Here is a 22,385-nt window from a genome sequence, read left to right as displayed (position 1 = left end):
TGTCTCGAATCACCTCCCTGTCCTCTATGTGCCTTAACATAGCTTCTGGGAGGATCTGTTCCATGACCTTCCCAGGCACAGAGGTGAGGCTGACAGGACGGGAGTTCCTAGGGTCCTCCTTTCTACCCTTTTTAAAAATGGGTGCAATGTTTCCCTTTTTCCAGTCACCAGGGGCTTCACCTGGCTGCCATAACTTTTCAAATATCATGGAGAGTGGCTTGGCAACTACACCAGCCAATTCCCTCAGGACTCTGCGATGCATCTTGTCAGGTTCCATAGACTTAACACATGTTCAGGTTCCTCACGTGGTCACAAATCTGATCTCTTACAGTGATCAAGTGGGAGGGACTTTGCTCCCCCAGTCCCTGTCTTGAGGTCCATCCACTCGAGAGATGTGGGAAGAGAGCTTGCCAGTGAAGACTGAGGCAAAAAAGTTGTTGAGTATCTCAGCCTTCTCCTCGTCCGTTGTTACCAGTTTGCCCGTCTTGCCCATCGGCGGGGTATACTTTCTTTGACCTTCCTTTTCTGGGTGACATACCTGTAGAAGCCCTTCTTATTATTCTTTGCATCCCTTGCCAAGTCCAGCTCCAGCTGCGCCTTGGCCTTCCTGACCCCATCCCTACATGAGCAGGCAGTGTCCCTGTACTCTTCCCAGGATACCTGTCCCTGCTTCCACTGCCTGTGCATTTCCGTCTTGCCCTTTAGTTTGACCAGCAGGTCTCGACTCATCCATGCTGGACTCTTGCCTTCCTTTCTTGATTTCTTACACCTGGGTATCGAGAGCTCTTGCGCTCTATGGAAAGCGTCCTTAAAGATCTGCCAGCTCTGTTCTGCTCCCCTGTCCCTGAGGGCAGTTACCCAGGGGTCCTACTGACTAACTCCTTGAAGAGCTGGAAGTTTGCTTTCCTAAAATTCAGGGTCCTGACTTTACTCTTTGCCTGACCCATACCCCTCAGGACTGTGAACTCCACCAGTGCACGATCACTGCAGCCCAGGCTGCCTCCCATCTTGACGTCACCGATTAGCTCACTTGTGTTGGTGACCATCAGGTCCAGTATCGCATCCCCTCTCACAGGGGTGTCTGTTACCTGGCTTAAGAAGTTATCCTCAATGCATTCTAGGAGTCTCCTGGATTGTCTATAGCTCACCGTGCTACTTTTCCAGCAGATGTCAGGGTGGTTGAAGTGGTGTCTGGGTGGTTGATTCCCAGTGGAGTTTGAGGATTCACCGAGCTAGGTGGTATTGCACTCATTAAGACCAGATTTTATCATCTCATAGGATGAGTATGGCTTAGTTCAAACAGAATTCCAACTGCCCTTTGCCCCCGCTTTTCTGTTAAGATGGGCTGTTCCACAGAAAGAACCCAAGTCTCAATAGCAACCAGTGGTACTGTTGGTACTGCTCATTTGTTAAAGCAAGGTTATTTATTTTCTGTTAGGAGCAGAGAAAGCAGGTGAGGATCAAAGCAAACATCACTTAATACAATTCAGCATTGAAATCCGAGTGTCTGCTATTTATTTTTATTTTTTAGATTGTCCTTAAAGTAATTTGGTTCAATCTGATTGATTTATTTCTTTACAAGCTTGGAACCAAAAAGTTAGATAGAGGGAATAAGTTGAAACTACCCAAGTTTGGGAAGCAAAATTCAAATTACTCCTGAAACAGCGAGACTAAGTTTATTTTCTGACTAAATGAGATAACAAGGAATCTATCCTCTATCTGTAGACCGGTGTTGTCTAATTAGCTTTTGGGGTGGAATATATGATAAAAGGATGGCTGGTTTGTTCTGTTTATTGCAGATTTTCATTATATTGTTAGGAATATTCAAAACTTCCCCCTCAAGTCCATGTGAAGCTTTAGGTACAAGCTAATAGTACGAGATGGGCTTTCTTTGTCCTTCAGATGTAAATATCTAGACAGTATGCCTTCCTTGCTGGGTGTAGTCCCTTCAGCTGACAGCAGTTGTGTTATTGCAGTAAAAGTTTCATTGCGTGTATAAAATAGCCATAGTGGAGGATGCAGTGTAACGTGTCTATTTTAATTTGCAGGTTTCCACACTGTTGTGGTTCTTTGGATTTGTTTTTTTTCTTGAAATGGTAGGGCTAGGAAACAGCTGCCGAGGGATGAAGTCTCCACCTCTCCTCGTGGCTGCGCTCGTGGCGTGCATCATTGTTTTGGGCTTCAATTACTGGATTGCAAGTTCTCGCAGCGTGGATCTGCAGGTAATTTTCCTATTGCTCTGCATGTCATCTTGTACTTGTGTGTTTAATAAACATAGTCCAAAACAAGAACGATGCTTCTCCTGCATGTGGTTGGCCAGGAGCTTCAGCTTGTTGTAGGAATTTTCACAAATATTACAGTTGTTTCTTATCAGTAGTGGGAGATTAAGGGTATGGGAGGAATGCCTGTTTATAGGTGAGGGGGACTCAAAACTTGAAGACCTGCTTATATGGTGCTTGTGTGACCAGAAGTAACAAAGCATTCAGCTATCTTGTGCTGTTTCACTTTACAGATGTGGCAAATGCCATCCCCTTGTTTTTCTTCTTAAGTGTACATTGAGACTAGTACTCCTTTTTTAATCTGAATGGGCATCTGCATTTTGCTCATCTCCCTAGATTTTTTTTTTCTTATGTGACCCATAAGGATGTACACATGCTATCCCACCAAGTACAAGGAAATCTAGCTTGTTCAGAAGCAGTGTCTAAAAATCTGGATTTGTGTTTCTTGGAAATCTTTCCTAAAGAGGGCATGCAACTCACATGGAATAAATACCTTGTCTGCTATTTTTCTAATGGTAACTGTATTTTCTGTGACTGTTGAGCTTGGGTTTTAATACTTTCTGGAGCACGCGTTCTGAAGTTGAGGAGTACGTGAATAAAGTTTCTGGTTTGTGACAACATGTGGAGGCTGGTTCTTCTTTTTCTTTTTTCTTTGGTTTTTTTTTTGTTTGTTTTGTTTTTAACAAGCAAACCTGGTAATTAAATATGGCTGCTGAGAGCTCCTCTCAAGTTTTTCCACTGAATTTGTATCCTCTTTGTAATTGAGCCAAATTTTAGTACTGAATTGACAGCTGTGGGAATTGAACTCCTGTTTCACCTCAGAGTGGACACTGTTCAAACAGGACATGTGTCTCTGGCCATGCAGTTAAGGGTATGTCTTAGCTTTCCCTTGGTGGAGGGTATGATGCCCTGTCTTCTGGGACTCTGGTCATTCGTTGTTTTCCCTTTAGTCAGTGGCCTCAGGATGGTGGCCACCAGCAGGTAGTAACTGTGTCAGTACTGCTGAAGCTTTGCTGTACAACCGTGAGGCAGCTGATAGTGAGGAAAATAAGTTACCATACTAGCTTATTCTTGATCTCAATAACCTAGAGACATAAGGCCCCCATTACTGTTACTGATTTACTGTATCATCTTGTTTGTTTCTCCCAAAGTTACCTTGAAAATCGTTTCAATTCTGCATAGTCATGCCCTCTGAATGAAATAAAAGCATAGCCGAAGGTGTGGATGGAGCTTCTAAAGCACTCTGTCAGCCCATTCGTTTGTTGGCAAGACTTTGCAGCTAGTATGACTGAAATGGAATAAGTGCTTTTCTTTGCTCTTCCAGCTAAACTGCAAGTGTTTTTCCTCTTCTTTTTCTTTTTCTTTCGCCCCCCTGCCACCTCTCTGTTCTCTCGCTTTCTGTGGCAGAGAAGCAGAGTAGGCGAGCAGTGATATGCAGCATACTGTGGTGTGAGAAAATTTGGTCCATTTTTTGGAGCCTTGGAAGATGCACAGTTTTTGTTATATCTATTTTTAATCCACCTGGAATCCCCAGGTCTTTCTACCTGGGTAAATTCTGTTGATACTTCTCCCCCTCCCCCCCACCCCTCGCATGTTTTTGTGCTCTTTCTTGCTGCTGAGAGTGATTTTTAACCCAAAGCGTTTAGAGACAATGTCCTGCAAAACTAAATTGGTACTTTAAAAAAAAAAAAAAAGCTGTGATAGCATCAGGCTTGATTCCTTACCTTATGTCTCTGTGTTTGTATGTGCAGTATGTGATGGTGTTGAATTTTCCTCTGTCACTGGTCTTTGAGCAATCAAGAAGAATCATGATTTTCTGCTTATAAATTAGTTTTTCTCATCTGTGTCTTTGTGTAACAGCCATATGTCAGTTGTTTATGTAAAAGTTGGGCAGTGTTGTCCTCCCTCTACTCTTTCCCAGGTCTTCCAGGAAAACGTATTGATTTGAGAGATTAGTTTTCCCTCTTGAGTTAGTGTAGGATCAACACTGGGAAGTGCAGTGATGTCAGAATTGTCTGGATTAAATTTAAAAAATTATTTGACCTTTACTTCAGAAATATTGTAGACTGCAATCTTTTTTTATGTTTTTTTTTTTTTTGTGTGTGTGGGCGTTTTGGGTTTTTTTTTAAGCTCAAGTACTGAGACAGCTTTGCATTTCTCTTATCTTTAACTGAAATTTTGATAGTCTCTGCAGAATATGTTGTACTGGTAATCTATGTAAAACTGCAGGTGTGTGTGTGTGTGTCTGTGTGTGTGGCAGGTACCACGGGCTCACACAATACTTTGATGACATTAGCACTGTTGGTTCTGTGAAATTTGGTATTCCTTGAATGCATTGGAGTAGTCTGGCAAGGGGAAGCATTTCTATTTGCTTTGGCTAATTTGCTCTTCCTCAGGGTCGGATCATGGATCTGGAAGGCAAAGTCCGCAGAGCGGCAGCGGAGAGGGGTGCCGTGGAGCTCAAAAAGAATGAATTCCAAGGGGAACTAGAGAAGCAGCGACAGCAGATTGACAAAATCCAGTCCTTGCACAGCTTTCAGATGGACAATGCCAACAGAGTGCATCAGGAAGAGAAGGTAAGGCCTTTTCTAGCCACAGTTTTCTGCAAGACTGTGGTTTACCAAGGCACTCTCTGTAGCAGAATAAGGTTGCTCAAATGTTCCAGCTGATGGGCATACAGTCAATGTTGGTGTGGCAAAACATTTAATTTATGTATAATTGTATAGTATTTAGAAAAAGGACATTGGATGCACATTATAGCATTCATTGTATAATTGTGAAATATTAGAAGCTTCAAGTAACAGCACTTCTGAATAAAACCTCTGCCCCCTCTATAAATCATTGTTACCAACATTGGGTTGGCTTCTGGCTTTCTTTCCTGTAAGCTAATGTTTTAAAACTTAAGGAAAAGAAGCAGCTGCACCAACAGATACATTTGTATTCCCAAATATATTTGTATACATTCGTAGACATAAATGGTTGACATTTATTTCTAAATGCATTACAAATTTTGCGGCACCTTGGTCTTCTACCTCCAAAACCCAATAGCAATGGGAGACATGAGAAGGTTAGACTAGCCTTTCATGGCAGTGCCCCTGACCGTGCAGCATTGCCAAAGGGATGGAAGTCCTTTGTGAAGAACGTGAATGTTACCTACTTAAATAGCAGTGTGTACGCTTACTGCTGTGTAGTATCTTGCAAACTGTTTTGTTGTGTATTTTCCTCATGTTGCTGATACCTCCTCGGACGTGGCTGTTAGCCATTAATATCACTTTTCTTACTGTTGCCAGAAGTATTTAGCTGAGAGTATTCATTCTGGGTTTATTGCTTCTCCTGTAGAGGCTCTTGACTGAAGTTTATAGATCAGCTTTCCAGGACTATTATTTTCAGCGGACTGAACAGACACAGATGATGGTAATAGGTACTCTTCAGGTAAAGGGTTTGCCAGTAGGTGACAGTTCGCTGCTCAAAACTTGTGGTGCATGAACAAAATATCACCAGAATAATCTTTGAAGTACTTAGAGGAAAAAAAAAATAATACAAATGAAAAGTGGAATTGTTTCATTAGTATGCACATCAGTGGCATATATTTTTAATTTATTTTGAAATAATTTTTATCCAAGGTCTTCAAAGAAATAATAAACCAATATCTTTTTACCTCTTTTGGGACAAACATGTTTCTTTGATAATTTCTCTCTTCTCTTTGGGTTCTGTCTTTGCATATGCTTTTAAAAAGGTGAGGTATAGTTTGTCTATTTTTTTTTTTTTAATTTATGTATTTATTAAAAAGATACCCCAAGATAGTCAGCATTCGAGTGAGTAATCAGTGTTGTTGTCACTTCTGCCTCCTAATAGTGGGTGTTGCTACTGAGTGCTGTGGGAATTGTTTAAATTTACTATCCTCTGGGAAGGTACCCACAGTTTACATTTTGGTGAAACCCATTATTCTGCTCGAGCATCTTTTTGCATTCCAATTCTGTCCTGTGAGGAGTGAAAGCACATGCATGAGTAAAAAAAAAAAAAAAGTAAGAAAAGTGCAAATGGAACTGAGTATTTGCTTAATTTACTCTACAGTCTTTTTTACAAGGGAAATATATTTTGTGCTTACTTTTCCTAAGTAGATTTTCCTTTAGCCAGAATTATTAAAAGTCACTGGAACTGGAAGTACTGGCCACAGCGTTTACAGGTCAGGCTGGCCAGATGGGTTGGTGTCGAGAGCTGGTGACGGGAAGCTCGATGCATGAAATGTTGCTTCTGCCAAGCATGGTGTGCAGCCTTTCTGCTTCAAAGTACTGTGGTACCAGACAAAGGTAGGTGGCACCACACAATCCACCTTTCTTGTTGTGGCGGTGTTTTTGAGTCTAGAGGACATGTAGGAGCTGTTGTCCATTAAATCTGGCATCTGTGCCAGAAAAAGCGGTGGGAAGTATTTTACAAAACCAGAACTGCTGTTGGACGTCGGGGTGAATATGGTAGTCTGGGGAAGAGTCAAAGCAGCTTCTGGAAAAATAAATCTTGCTTCTGAAGTATCTTGGAGTTTCCTTCTGAAAGAGTTAGTGACAAGGATGAGGGAGACTAATGAATGCATTCACACCTGGAATTGCGAAAGGCTACACACGCATGGCTTGTAGAGAAATCATGCAGCCACGTGGCAAGATGGTGTTATCACAGGGGTGAATGATAAGGCAAAAGTTAGAAAGCAGCTTAGAAATAAACTGGGTTAGTTGTTGTACTGTGAGGAGGTCACCGGTGGAGTTTTGGAGCGCTGGGAAAGGCACGCAGAGGAGAACAAGGAGGATAACCAAAGCTGTGCAGTAGTTTCTCTACGGGCATCCACAGTGTAGGTTACAGGCTGGACAACAGCCAGCTGAGGAGAGCCATCGTGGGGATCTCCAGGATCCTGAATGGTGCGGAAAGTACTCGTGACTAGGAGAGACAAGGCATGGTTGTTCTCCACCCACTGACGGGCATCAAATGCAGTCGGCAAGTTGTAGTTCAGACTAGGCAGAAGAAGTGCTCCTCACGCAATAGATGATGAAGCTGCAAGTCTGTGACATCCATAATGCCCAGTTGCAGTGGGTCTGTGTGGGTTAAAAAGCAACTGGATAACCTGGGACAAACACCTGCCCCACCACCCAATACAAAGGTGTTTGTTCTGGCTGCAAGCGTTCCTCAGCCAGAAGTAGCTGCTGCTTGGGAAATACTGTGCTTTATGGCTGCCTTGGTGTTCATTTGGCATTCAGTGTTAGTGACAGGATACTGGGCAAGGTGGATTTTGGGGCTGCTCTAGTATAGCTCTTCCTTTCTCTTAAGTGCTTTTCCCTCCATCATCCTAAAATGCAGTTGTTCAGTAATGGAATAGTCTATGAAGCTTGCTGTTGAAACCCCAGGAGCTGATGCTGTAGAGAGCATTAGATAAAAGTGGTGCGATGGACTCATTTTCTGTCTTCTGCTTTTTGTGATTGGAGAAGAGCGTGTCTCAGGAGCCTGAAGTGGTAGGACGAGCGTGTACGTGCTTGTGCACCACTTCGTGGCAAATTCAAAATTCGCTTTTGTTGCAACACATGAGCAAATATCCTGCACAGATGTTGTTTGTTTTCCAACTCTGTGATTTAAGAGTAGGGAGAGTTGTTTTACTGGGAACCTGTGTATTTGTCAAAAGATGCCATCAGCCAAGTTGGCATGGATTCATCCACTATAATTTAGGAATGCCCCTGATATGGTGGCAAGGAAGAGAGGGAAAGTTTAGTTCTCCTAACTAAGGACCTTGATCTGAAGAAGCTGTCCAGGATCAGAGGTTATTTAACAATGGGATGTGGAGTATAAGAGAAGACTGTTTCTGAGTGCTTTTTTGTGTGTCTGTGTGTGTATCCATGTATAAGTGTGTGTTGTGTATTCATATGTGCATACATACTCATATACACACAGAGCCACACACGTGTCCTTCTTTTTCAGCTCCATGGATTCCAGTGGAATCTGGGATTCCTGGGAGGCAAGTAATGAATTCACCCTTTTTGGTTATAGGAAACTTAGTCCTTGAACTGAACTTTATTTACCCCGTGGGGATTAGCAGCAAGTATTTACCTAGTCCAGGAAGGATGAATGCAAATCCAAGCCCCGAGTCTCTCAACTTGCTTTACAAGTAATACAAACTGTCTAACTAAGTAGACAGATCTTTGAGTGATAAATGGGATTTTGTTTAGTTCTTGTTGTTGTTCTTAAAGAAAAATGAAAATGCTTTCAGCTGATGCGTAGGAGTGAATGGTCTGTCTCAAAAACACCTATTTTTCAGGGAGAAATTATGGTTTTTCTGGTTGTAGAAGAAATCTATATGGAAACAAACTTTGACAAGCTGGACTCCTTACCAAAAGCAACTCTCAAGTAACATTCGAGACCCATTTTAATTGTAGTTCATCTCTGCTCACTATGTCTTATTACTCTGATTATAAAGTACAGAAAAATTATACCACTGATTTAGTTTCATACCAAACTAATACACCAATAAAATCCTTGCCACGTTAAAGCCATTGTCGGTGGCAGTGCGGTAACCGCTTTGAATTAAATCTGCCTTCTTTTCTAGTAGAACTATCTCTGTGCTACTTAAAGGATGAGGGCATAGAAGGTAGGAGGTAGTCAAGAGCCTGAAATATGCCGTGGGCTCACCATTCACTGAGGTAACGTAATCCTGGGAAACAGCTGTCATAATTATTCTCTTAGGTCTGAGTATGTATAAAACACTTCTATCACCAGTCTGCTTTTAAAAAATCCGCTTTAATTTTTAAGGGTTAATGTAGATTTAGCAATGGCTTCTGGAAATCTATACAGAAATAGACTGAAGAGATCAAGAGAGCTTACACAAACTCTTAGTAACAACAGATAAGGAATCAGAAGTGCAAAAGGGCTGTTTCTAATCCATAAGAAATTTTCTAAAGAACAATCTTCTGTATGGTTGTTATTCAGGCCTCGTAGCTTCTGGGATGTACACAGCCATAATAGTCTTTTTGAAGAGCGTAAGAGGAGAACAATATGTGTAATCTCTCTTATTTTTAACTGCTAGAACATGCTTTTGCAGTTTGTAATTTTCTTTGGATTTATGTAATTCTTCCCCAGCCTACATCTTGTTTTACAGAGGAGAGGGGCCAAGCTTTCTACATTATATGTGAAGCACGTCACTGTCATGTTGCTCAGTGTCTTTTAGCACTGGCCACAGCTGCTCTCAGATCCCCTCCCTCTGGGAAAATTTCAATTCCTAGCACAGCCTTCTGAGACAAAATACCTATCGGTATGTGGAGAGTTGGCTCTGCACAAAAGAAATGACAGTGGGTTGGGGGGAGAGAGAAGAAAGCCTGCTGTGAAAAGGAAAAGGTGCCTATGTGTGCTTTGGTTTTGTTTTTTAAACCAAACAATGTTGCATCTTCTAGTTTCGAAAAGGCTTTAAGGAAAAGCAAACATTGCCTCATGCCCCACTCTACTTGCCATAGCCTGATTTTACTACATTAGCAAGAGAAGTCAGTCTCCTTACTCATAACTGGTACAGCAGAGGTCTAGAAGACTACTTCTGTTTAAAATTTTTTTCTTCACAATGTAAAAATATAAATGGATGGTCTGTGACTAGCTGAACTGTAGGCACCCAGAGAGTGGATGTTGGGAGTATGTGTAGCTTAACAGTTAACTACTGGAACATTTCTACCTCTTCATACCTCTTCATTCTGTTTGCTTTACACTGCCTGCTATATGGGTTTTAATTAAATACAACAATGTCATGGAAGTCCAGTAGCTGCACAGGGTTTATTTTTTCCAATCCACTTGCTATTGCCCTGCACCTGTAAAAGTAATTTCTTATTCATATGTGCCAACTTCCCCTCTCTTCTGCTGAGAGTGTAAGAAATTGTTAACTTTACAATTTTGGTGGTTTCTGCAGTTTTGAGGGCTGAACTGCACCATGTCGTGGTGCACGCGTCCTGCGTCACAAAAAAAGAGTCTAGGTTGCTTTTAGCAGAGGATGTGAAACAAGATTGAGTCCCTGATCTTTACTAGGATTACTTTGGGAATAGAGCTGTTTTTTTGGTTTTGTTTTGTTTTGTTTTTCCCCTTTATTAAGGATGGGGAAAAGTCTGTAATTTCTGAATGGAATTCAGTTCAGTGAGAAATAGGTTTAAATTAACAATGTCTCCTCCATTTTGGGCTTGAAATTTGTTTTAGACTTGCTTCTTTAGACTTGCTTGCTTAGTTGGTGCTCCTCCACTGAAGTATACATGAGAGTGCAACACACAGGCCAACCTAAAGAGAAATATTTTCTTAGAGATCTTATTTATGAACTTTTTCCCCACTTACTAACATGTAGTTAGCCATTAATCTCATGTCCTAGGAGGAAAAAGCCTTTTTCTGGCTAGTATAAATGGTTTCTCTACTCCTGAAGATTATTTCAAAGTGGTGAAGAAGAGTACAAAGAGAGAAAAAAAATTAATGATGCGTGTTTCTACAAAGTGTGTGTGTGGGGAGGTGTGTTTGCAAAAATAGAGAAGGGAGGTGGGAATTTCCAGATATAATTAAGAAATTAATAACAGATAATCAAAATATGGTTTGTGTTGCGCTGCCAGCATGGTGGTGGGGAGCAGTAGGAGCCTGCAAGGCAGAACTGCTCCTTTTCTTTGTGGTAAGGACTTAGATCAGTTTGAGTTAATCATGAAATAGGTGCCCTTCTTCTCCCTGATTAATTATAAATGCTTGTTTCTGCATGTATAAATATTACCCTCCCAGCTTGCTTTGTTCCCAGTTGGTTTTGTTCTTAGCAGCTGATTTACTGATGCTGTGGCTCATCATTTTCTCCTTGTGAGAGCTATATTTGGGAATGCAAAGCCCCTTTTTTCTTAGGTTTTAGTTCTGAAACCAGTATTTACTCTCATCAAGTTCTTTGCTGCTTTATTCCTTTTTCTTGTTCCAGTATCTCATTATGTTTTTGTATACACCATGTACAGTCAGTGTTAGCACATAGTTAGTTCAGTGTCTTTGGGTTAGCTTGATTTATGACAGTAGCAAATGCTGAAGGAGTTACTGTAGTGATGCCTCCAAGGAATATGTTTATGGAGACTACTGTGTAAGGCATTAATAGGATCAAATGCATGTACATATTTCTGAGTATGTGCTCAAAACATACGCTTTGAAATAATTTATCTCAAAGCTTCCTCTTGGGTACTTCTGTGTTATGTTTTGTTTTTTTTAGACAATAACTTTTGTGTTTCTTAAGTGGAGTATGACTTATGCGGACATGTTCTGTGGTGAATAAAAAAAATAAATATATCTCTGGCAGTTGTCACTAAAAAATTTGCTGTCCAGCTGGAGCAAGATTTTTCCATCGCTGCTGGTGGCAGTGTGGCTTTTGATTTTTGGTTTCTGAAGACCTGCTGTCCCCACAGCATTGACTCCACTTAGGAGACTGACTTTTGCTCTGTGATAGTCACAAGGACTTCTGTGCAAGACATGTTTGCAAATATGACGACCTTGTTCTATGTTACAGAGTTACTCTGTCACAGAAGATCAGATTTTGATATAGTAATACAGTGAGTTTCCAAAAGCTGGATTCTCACTCCTAGGGATCATAGGTATTGTTTTGTGGGCTGAATGAAACTGAAAATGTGAGTTTCTTCCTAGAACTGAGTTTTGGCTTGTGTTTGCCGAGTGCTTCCTAGCAATTTGCTCTCTTGACCTGCATAAACTGCCTCCCCCCCCCCCCCCGACAACCCCCCCAACGTCTGCCTAATTCACAGCCATGAGGTCAAGATTAGTTAACTCTTGGATGACAGGACGAGGAACAGAAAGCCTGACGTTATTGATGCAGTTGGATTGGAAGTTGGCAGTTGAAGCCCTGCCCTGTAAATTAGTAAACAGTATTTCCTGCTCAAGTTAAACAGCTAACTAGATTTTCGTTATTTCTTCCTGGACTCTTACCCATGAATTCAGGGAGGTAGGTGTGGCATTGCTAAAAGGAAGTTTTATATGCAATCCAGAAAGACCAAGGCATGCTTTTTTTTTTTCCCACCCTGTTGTGATTTAAGGAGCCTTTTTCAGGCAAATCATTTGATTCACTTCAGCTAATCATACTTATTATTGTCCTAAAGTACAAAACATTTAACACTTGTCTGTTTTACCGTCAAATAAGTGGTCCTGGTATTTGGGAGTTTCATTTTAAGAAAAAAAAATGCACAACAAACTGTAGGAACATAAAATTGCCATGTCATACTGTTTTTTCTAGTCCATTGACAGTTTCTGATAATGGCCAGTGCTGGAAACCCTGAAAGTGATAATCATGGAACGGCCTGATTACGTTGCTCACACATTAGCAAAACTTGGCATTTCCATCAAAACATTAACTTCCTTTCCCCAATAAACCAGTGAAAACAAATCCAGAGCCTTTTTTTTTTACCTATCCTGTGAAAAGGGAGAGGAAGAGGTATTAAACAATCCTAAGTATTTGTTGTTGTTCATGTTGTTGTTATTTTTTCCTTTTTAACAAAGGAGCAAGGCCTTTGCTCTTGAGGTTTCACAGTGGTGTTCACGGACTGGCTGTATGTATAGAATGATGTAGGATTATTTCTTTTACTGGGTTGAAAATTGCTGCCTCTTCATCAACACATGAATGACTGCCTCTTTGAACTGGGACTCTTTAAACGATCAGCGAAAGACAAACCTACCCCTCTGCTATATGCTATGCCTCTCAGATTGATTGAACGCTTTGCTTTTCCTAATCAACCAGCACTTACTATTGTAGTCTTTGTGAAAAAAGGCACTGACAACGTTGCCAGTGTTTCAGAGTGGCTTGGGCAGACAGAATGGATGCAGGTATTTATTTGCATTAAAGTGGTGTGGACATACACACATATCAGTACTTGAGCAGAAACTTCAGGAAACGGGGGACTTGATGTATCCTGATCTGGGACCCCTGCAGAACACTGGGGTTTCCTGGGAGAAGGATAATGAGGAAATTGGCAGTGAAGTGTAAGAAATACGCTCCTCAGAGTGGACTGGATTGTTTCTGAAGGGTCAGTGGATCTCATCTTTTTGTAGTCTTAAGAAGACTCTTCTGCACCAAACTTTCTAAATGTTAAATACGAATCTAAGTTATGCTGATATCTGGCTCACAGGAATTAATTTCATTTAGACTTGCCTTAGTTCTGTCAATATTCAGGTATTTTGGGGCATGTGTATATATGGGTTGGTAGAAGGGGATTGATGAAAGAACAGACAAAACATGTTCCTATGTTGACTGCCTCTTCAGAATGAGAGAGAGTAAAGTGAGGGAATGGAAGAAGGTCATTCCAGTTTCTTATCAAAGTGAGGGCGAGGATGGTTAGAGAAGTGATGCAGTGTAAGGGCTTCATGTTGCTTTATATGCTCTATAACTAATGCTTTCATAGCTCATCCTTGCATGCCTGAATGCAGGTGTGTTGATTTCCTGGTGAAAGGGTAGTTGATAGCAAGCTGTGCTATGCTGTATTCTTCCTTCAAGGGATAAATACAGTAAATCTGATTGTGACTGCAACTGTGAGAGTAAACCAGAATAAAGCAGCAAGCAATTCTACTAGCGGACTCTTTACATTCCTTCTTTTTTTATTTAAGTGCAGTGATACCTTCCCCCCAGCCTGCCTGTTTACTGGGAAATCTGGGTTAAAATGAGTGCTTGTTGTTTGTAATAGTAAACCTCTAGAGCAGCCAAAAGTTTTTGTGTTTGGCTGTAACCCAGCACTTTGCAAAGAAAAAAATCTTGTTACAAGTGCTTTGATTGGTGTTGTTTATAATATTAATGGTAACACAGTCCCTTTGCAATTAAAACATTGTTTTCTGTTTTGCTCCTTCCAGGCAGTGCTGATGAGTAACATCACAGTAAATGAACAATTGATCCAGAGTCTACGAGGTATGTCATAATACTGCTCTGCATCTCTCTCATTGGTTTTTAAGCGCCCTGGTTTTAAGACTTGCATTTTTCTGGTGTCTTCTGAGAATGTTGCCTTTCTTCAAGGCATGGGGATGGTGCAGGAGCTGCGGTGACTTGGATCCTGTGTCTGCATAGTTCCAGTTCAGTGAAGTGTCAGATTAATCTGCCTCAACAGTAGAAGGATTTGTCCATGTAGTGCTTGATGTAGGACTCCTGACCCTTAAGATATAAAATAATACGGAATAAAACTAGCTTCTCTGTGTATTGTTAGTATATCTATTCTTCATTCTACCTTTTGCAGCGTGTTCTTGCGTTCCTTCCCGAGGTGTTTGGGTCGTGCATTTTAGCACCAGGGGAATTCACAAACTTCTGTATTAAATAAGAAAACTTGGTCTAATTCACTTCTATTCATGTTGGTGCATCAAAATTGCTGTTAGCAATTTACTCCTCAGGAAGTCTAGGGAATGGATCCTAAGTTCTATAAACAGGTAAATATGTTGTGGTGCCCTCTTCTGGTGCCCTCACAGAGAGCTTTCTATCAGGAAGAAGACTCTAAATTGTAGATGCCTCTGTTTTTGAGGAACATAACTATAAATTGCCTGTAATTCAGAGAAGCATTGTAAGTTTGTCTTTAGATGGCCAATAAACGTGAATGACATTTCATATTATGTTCTGATTAGTATTTAATAGACCTAAAGACTTCCTGGGCTGCAACCTAACAGAGCAAGGGTTTTGCGAACAAGTTAGAGTATTCCTTCTGAAGAAAAGGAGATCAAAAATCTGTTACACTGTTTTTGTTAACATGTTAGGCTGAAAGGCTGCTCTTACCCAATCCTGTGCATCTTTGATGAATAAATTCAACAATTATCTATGCATTTGTATGCAACATGAGCATGATGGATGGAGTTAGCACGCTTACTGTCGATCTGTTGTTTGATCCTTCTGTTGTAATATATGTAGGTATATATATGTGTGTGTATTTTAATATATATTTTAATCCTGTTCTGGTCAGAACACTTGAAAGAGTTACAGACAGAATATGGAAAGCTACAGCTGGATGTTTACTGGTTTCAGAAGAACCAGACTAACCTTCAGAGGAAGTTCTCATATGACCTGTAAGTACATTCTTTCTAAAAGATGGCTTCTGGAGTTGTAGGTGACTTGGTTATAATCCCGAGTATTCTTGTGATAGCTATAGCACTGTTAGTAAATGTACAGTTTTAAGGAGAAAGTAATACCTGACACATCTGCTAAAATTGCTCACAGTTGACCTTGGAGAAGAGCATAGACCTTGCAACGCTCAGCATCTCAGTATCCACAGACTTCTCTCACACTTCTTGATGTTCCTTCCATTGCAGGAGGAGAAAGGTAGCAATATTCTCATTTAAGAATTGGGGGGAAGATTGAAACACAGAGAGGCTAAACTCTGAAGAAGTTTAAAAGCTAAGATACGGGAATACCCAGTGAGAAGCTGTACCTCATTTATCTGCCAGGGGTCTCAGAAAATTTCTCGTGCGGTTATGGTCAGAGCCATGTGTTCTGCGTTACAGTTCATACCTAGTCACGTTTTTTGTTGAGATTTCCCACTGAATTATAAGGCAAGGATAACTAAACACAAGTGCTTATTAGTATCCTTACACTAAATACACATTTCTGCTATTTCTAGGAATTTCCCCTGGGTTCTTTCAGTAATTTTATTGTTCCCTCTGCCTATCTTCACATCCTATTGTATCTTCCTTCTGGTGCATAGAAATAGAAAACCAACAGAATTTGCTGTTTGCATGTTCTCATAATGATTTTCCATCAAGAATATAATTGCTCTAGTGATATGTATTTTTCCAGCAGCCGCTGTTTAGCTAGATTTTGTAGGAATTATGACTAAAAGCTCAACATGGCAATCAAAGAACTTGGATTCTGCAGGACAAACTTGAAATACCTTTTTTCTTTTTTTTTTCCCTTGCTTAAGAATTAAGGATTAGTGGTAGTGCTTTTGGGATACTTACTGATTACCTGTTGGTTGTGTGCTCTTTTTTAGGGCATTATTACTCATTTGGATTACCCAGATGGAATGTGTTAGTGAAGTTCTAATAATTTAGGACTTCTAACAGAAAATAGAAGGAAGTTGGAGACTTAAGTTTGTACCAACCTTTTATTAAGCCACATTGCACTTACATAACTGTTAAGGTATTTTTTCCCTCTAAGCTTGTTGTGTACTGTGGTTGTTAAGCATCATTTCTTTGCTGTTTAGTTAAATGACAGAGCTGGGACTCCTGGACTTCTGTTGATAGTTCTTTGCTAGGTAGAGTATCTGTTTGCCAGTATCTTCCTTGTAAGGGTGAGATCAGCAAGGATAAATGGATCTGTAGGAGTATGTATATGCTGTACAGTCATGCTCTACATGAGAGGTGCGTCCTTGAAGCACTGGATTCATATACATGTAGCAGGGAAGTGATACAAAGCAAATGTAGTGAGTCTGGTTTCTGAAAACTCAAGTTTATTGCCCACGTCTGGTGAAATATTTTCAAGTACATCTCTGTTGAGGAAATCGCCGACAGAGCGTCCCTGCTGTGGAATTGTACTGTAAAGAATCCTTCTTTGTTTAAAAGAAGGAGGTTGGATCCGGAGGGTACAGCTCCAGGGTCAAGGCTGGCTCAAGGTGAAGAGCTAAACAAGTTGCAGTGGTGAAGATGGGTTTGCTTGCGTCAGGGTAGATGTAGAGACAGGCGTGATAATCCCACCATGTGCTAGGTGAACAGGGGCTCAGCTAGCTGGTCTGCCTCCAGTTGGTCCTGAGGCAGGTGCACTGTTTCCTGCATTCTGTCCATTGGAGCCCATAAAAGCAGTTATCTCAGTCAAGGAGCTATGCTTTCTTCATTAGCTTTGCTGAATAACGCTTAAGTGTTCATTTTCTGTTTCTGGATATTTTGTAGCTATGCAAGTGAGTAAAACAAACTTTGCACTCAAATTGTCATGGAATGCTTTATAGCTTGGGCACCCTGTAGCATTCACACAATCCTAGCAGGAACATATATACATGTATTTTTTAAATGTTGCTTGTTGTGTACCTTTAGGGGAGATGTTGGAACATTAATATTTCACTGTTGTAGTAAGTTACATTATGAACTTTGCATTGCGTACTGGTGGTTGTAGAAACATACATCTGATTGTACTTGGTTACATACAGTCCTCTTTGCTGTTACTTTGCTGTTTACTGTCATTTTAAATGCTTACAAACAACCTTTTTCCAATGTGATTATGGGCCTAGAAAAACAAATATTATTAGAAAGACTCAAAATGTTACTTTTAATCTGTCTTCCTTCCTCCCCTCAATATTAGGAGTAAACCAACATGTTTCCACTGTTCATTCTTAGTAGGCCTTTGCAGGAGGGGGGCGTTAGACCTGCTTTTTTGCTATGCCAGTGTTTCTTCCTTTGACTTGGAGTTGTGTGGATGAAGGTTTCGCACTTTATGTATCAAGGACACTTTGCCCAGTGGATAAACGAAGAGAGAGTATTATTGTATAACTGAAAATCTTATAAAAAGATGACAGAAGTCAAATGCCCTTTTTTAACGGCACACATTGTAAAACATTCTGTTTAAACAATCGGATATTGCACTGTAGAAGACAGTGAGAAAATTGGTTGCGTGTGTGGAATGCATAAGAACAAAATTTGTTAACTTAGAAGGCACAAAAATAATTGTTTTTTCTCATGCCCAAGTCTTGGAAGTTTCATCTTAGCATTTTTTTTTTTTTTTTGAGCAAGCTTAGTGTTTTCCATACAGAAGTCAGCAGGAGTTATGTGAGCTTAATGGTATTGTGTGCAGAAGCAGTGCATGTTCCTCAGCAGTCGACTTACTGAGATACCCTTGGTGTACACTGTGCCCAGTGCTGTCTGCTTGCAGTAGAGCTCATTCAGCAAAGGCTGACTGGCAGCACTGACCCTTCTGCCCTGGAGCAACCAGAGAGAAATGGAAGCCTCTGGACTGATCTTTTGAAGATATTTCAATAATCAGATGCATTTTGATTCCTAGGAGCTTTGTTTGTTACATAGCTGCTTCTTTGGAAATTTTGCTGCCTGTAAAAAGTCTGATAATTAGTTTGGTGTTTGCAGCCCTGACAAGTGTAAGAGTGTGAGTGCACAAGTAATCTTTTTTAGCAGGGATGAAAGGAGCTGATGATATATGCTCCTGGAGGACAAAGGTGCTTTGTTTCTTACAGTGGGGACGAGGGCAGCAAATCCAGCAGCCCAGGAGGGGAGAGGCTGCACGTGCATTCCTGTGCATGCAGAGCATGCCTGTACATGGCTGCGTATACAGGTTAACATGAACCCACAAAACACACGAGCATGAACAACACCAGTAGCTTCATCCCACTCCCCTGAGGTGGAGGTCCACTAGTGCAAAACATGCTCATGTACATACGTATTGGCTGGCACCAGTCCCTGCACCACCCACACGCAGCCCTCTCACCCCGGTCTGACTCCAGCTGCTGCACTCACACCCCTGTACACGCACATACACACACTCAATAGAGAGTCCCTTGCCCAGGAAGGAGTTAAAAAGGCATTTAATAAGAAATGGAACAGACTGCTGATCAAGTGCAGGGTAAGGCCAGACAAGCGCACCGACCAGCAACGTGTTTAACATGCAACCGATTTTGTTTATCCCCTTACATCTCTCTTTCTTATGCTTGTTCCTACCAGAGATCCATCCCTTTCCCTGCCTTTGGTCTCATAATGAGGCTTGTGCAATCCTGACATATTCTACCCCTGCATCCCATAATGTGTCCCCCACCCTGGGCAGGAAGAACCTTGGTCCTGTTGACTCATCTTGATGGGTTTCGTGCCTGGACACGAGGACTGAGGCTGACCTGAGACAGCCCTGGGGCTGTGGGGTGGTCTGGACAGGGTGTCCCTTCTGAGTCTGTAATTTAGGCTCCTCGCTGCCCTTGTGCCTCTGTGCTCCTTTGGGCTCATGGCGGTGGGCCTTGGATGGGCTGGTGGCTCCTGTGATGGGCCTGGGAGCAGCTGGTGAGGGTATTACTTGGGCTCCTTTGTGTGTGTGCAGGCAAGCTCTTTATCACAGAAACTAACTGTATTTAATCTTGTGAGAGAGAAAACATGCTACAGAGACTGAATTTAAGAGCACTGGTTTTGCACATTTGAAGCATGTCATGTCAACGGGATGAGGTGGAGAAACTAGTGCTGTTCTTGTGCTTCAGAAGTTGTATGCATAAGCAGAGTATTCAAATCTCCAGAAATTCCTTTTAAAAGAAGGGAATTCCTTCACAGATAATAAATTAAAAATTATGAGGATTTGTCACAGATGTTAAATGAACTTTATTTTCCTGTGCACTGTGGGATGAAAGAGCATTTACGAAAGGTTCTCTATCTCCACTTCAGGTTGCCTGCATCTTTCTCACGCTTGCAAACTGAGGTGCAGGCAATTCTGATGTCCTTTTATTTTCCAGAAATTAGTGAATGTGTCCATAACTCAAGCCTATGTTGTTTTATTGTCTCTGATGTTCACCGAATTACAAAGCACTACTTATTTTGATGATTCTTCCATGTATTAGCATTAGCAAAATCAGACTTTAGGATAACGCTTAGTCAGGAAGAAACGGTAATAAAGGTAATTAATTTGTCAGTTCATAAGGGTAATTAATTTGCCAGTTCATAGCATATTTGTCTACTGCTCCTCTTCTTTTCTGGGTGTGAACTACAGAACAGATTTTTTGCTTTTAAAAAGGGTGGGGTGGAGAAGGATGAAGGTGCAATAAAAACGAGTGACTTGGAGGTCATGTGCCCTGAGAATGCCTCTGGATTAGATAGTAGTTTATTTGCAGCTTGGGAAACTGGAACATGTCTGTCTGAACCAGCTGCTGTTAAACCAGGGGTATTAACACTCTGCCAGAGCCAGGCTCAGAAATTCATCCCCGTTCTGTTTTAGTGGGGGAGGGTAAAACTTGCAGTATGTTGACCGTCTGGTTGTCTACAGGATGCTGAGGGAGGTTTTGCGTGCAGAAAGATGTGTTTGCAGGCTCTGCAGCTGATGGTATATGTTGAACTCAAAGTTACCTTAGAGCGGAAAAAAACAAACAAGAGAGAGAAAGGAAAAAAGGGTTCAAAAAACCCAACAAACTCCTTTGCCTCTGGGGCCAGCAGGGAAGAGAAGCAGTGTGGTCCCCAGCCAAGCGTCTTCCTTGGGCATGCTCTCCAGTGCAGTGGGTGCTGACAACAACGATGACATTTCACCGCATTTTCCTCTAACACGGTGCACTTCTCATCAGGATCCACTCAAACCCACTATTGCTTGTTCCTGTTCATGGTGGGATCAAGGCATACTTGGGGTTATATGATGACTGGTTTCTAAGCATGTGTGTTTACGGGCTTATCTGCCTTGTTATTCACTAGGTCTTGTTCTTCCTCTAATACAAACCAAAAATTGCAAAACAGGTTATGAAGAGAGTGGGGGAGAAAGGGTGATCTTGCCCTGATGGCAGTTACTGCCCAGGGGAAACCCAGATTGACAACACTTCTGGGGTTTGCATAGGATCCTCAGCACAGCCACAAAAGGGGAAAACACTGCACTGGCAGCTTCAGGAGAAACACTGCTGCAACAGTCTAGGGCTTACCTAGAGGTTACGGAGCTGTGAGGGAAGGGCAGGCTACAGAACTGCAAACACAAGACCCTGGTGTCATGAAGGTTAAGGCACTAATGGCACTGTGTAACTATTAAAAGTATTTAAAAGATATAAAACACTTGCATCTTTTGGAAATACTCCTTTTGGAACTTACAGTAGCTACTGGAGAACTCCAGTAGCTCATTTCTGTAACATGTTTTGTTAAGTTTTGCAGCACTGTACTTTGGTAAAATACTGAGAAAGGGTGTTCAGTTTGCTAGCAGTAGCTTACCTCTGTTTTTTATTTCAGCTGTTACCTTGCTGTTTCCTCTTCCTAGCTAAAATCCAAATATGCATTTCTGTTACGATACTAGAAATGCTTCAAGGATCAAAATTGATTTTGACTTAACTGAAATTGACTGGTCAGTGAAAGACAAGAAAATTCATGTGGCTTGTTGAGCTGGTCTAACAAAAGCAGTTTAAATTAATTTCTTCCAGTAGAACTTGGACTGCCTGCACCATTGGTTGTCCTTAGAACTTAGGTCAACACCTCATTTTTTCCTACGGACTTCTCAAATGTAAGCACAGATAATAGAACTAAGAAAATAATAAAATGAAAAAAAAAGAGGAATAAATAATTTTACAAAATAACATTTTGGAAGAGTGTGGATGAAAGTTAACAACTGCTCACTTCTTCATATTTTCTCCAGGTCACAGTGCATCAACCAGATGAAAGAATTAAAAGAACAATGTGAAGAAAGGATAGATGAGCTTACAAAAAAGGGCAGTGATGTATCACAAATCAAAGAAAACAAAGACTTCTCAGAAGATTCAAAAAAAAATAGCCAGGTATGGTTTGGGTAATTTCTTAAAAATCTTTTTCTTTGTAATTCTTAAGGGGTTTTCCACCTTTCTGCTATCTCCAACTAACATCAGCCCATCTCATTAAGTTTTGCACTGCTTTCCTTCACGTTTGTTAAATGTGCCTGATCTATGGGAAATTGAGTGATTCCAAGGACAGAACAATGCAGAGGTCCTGCAGGAGACTCCAAATCACTGTGTTTCTGAGACGGGCAGAATTTGAGAGGTGATGCTGGGAGTGGTGTGGAGCCCATTAAAGAATATTTACACTGCTGAGCTTTGGTTCACAACTTCTTTTGACTTTGTTAAAGGACTTAGTTGCTTTGTGTGTTGAAGATGTGTGTTGAGAATAAGTTGTGTATCACTTCAGAGTAGCAGCAAGCCTTGAATATGATATTGTAGTCCAAAGGTCTTTGAGGTCCATCAGCTATGAATTTTCACAGAAATCCTAATTTCAGCCTATTACAGTGGGAATGAGGGGAAGATCAAGTGTTTTAGCTGTTTGCTTTTGGATATTCTGAGTCAAAGAACCACAAAAAGCATTGCCATATGTGACATGAGAAGGATCTTGCCGCATAGGGCGGCTGCATGCGAGCTGACTCTTTCTTCCTCGGGTACAGAGGGTGGAAGGAAATCCTGAGAAAAGAAAATTTCAGATCATCCTGTTGTCTTGGCATGTGAATTATTGATG

General features: G+C 41.1%; 1 protein-coding gene across 4 annotated transcripts in view; it reads left to right on the top strand.

Moving 5' to 3' along the window:
* Nucleotides 1-22,385, top strand: part of GOLM1 (golgi membrane protein 1) — a 39,148-nt gene that overhangs the window by 6,741 nt on the left and 10,022 nt on the right. For 3 of the 4 annotated variants that reach the window (XM_072859314.1, XM_072859315.1, XM_072859313.1), the window contains 5 exons: nt 2,049-2,222; nt 4,676-4,855; nt 14,136-14,190; nt 15,224-15,326; nt 21,544-21,682. In XM_072859314.1, the coding sequence (XP_072715415.1) occupies nt 2,094-2,222; nt 4,676-4,855; nt 14,136-14,190; nt 15,224-15,326; nt 21,544-21,682 (606 nt within the window). In that variant the 5' untranslated portion in view covers nt 2,049-2,093. The remainder of the gene's footprint in view (nt 1-2,048; nt 2,223-4,675; nt 4,856-14,135; nt 14,191-15,223; nt 15,327-21,543; nt 21,683-22,385) is intronic. The other variant, XM_072859316.1, reaches the window with a different exon arrangement.

Source organism: Ciconia boyciana, chromosome 4 (assembly GCF_034638445.1).
Source record: "Ciconia boyciana chromosome 4, ASM3463844v1, whole genome shotgun sequence".
In the NCBI taxonomy this organism is placed as follows: Eukaryota; Metazoa; Chordata; class Aves; order Ciconiiformes; family Ciconiidae; genus Ciconia; species Ciconia boyciana.
The sequence above is the reverse complement of the archived record's forward strand: the minus strand, read 5'-3'. Positions and strand labels throughout refer to the sequence as shown.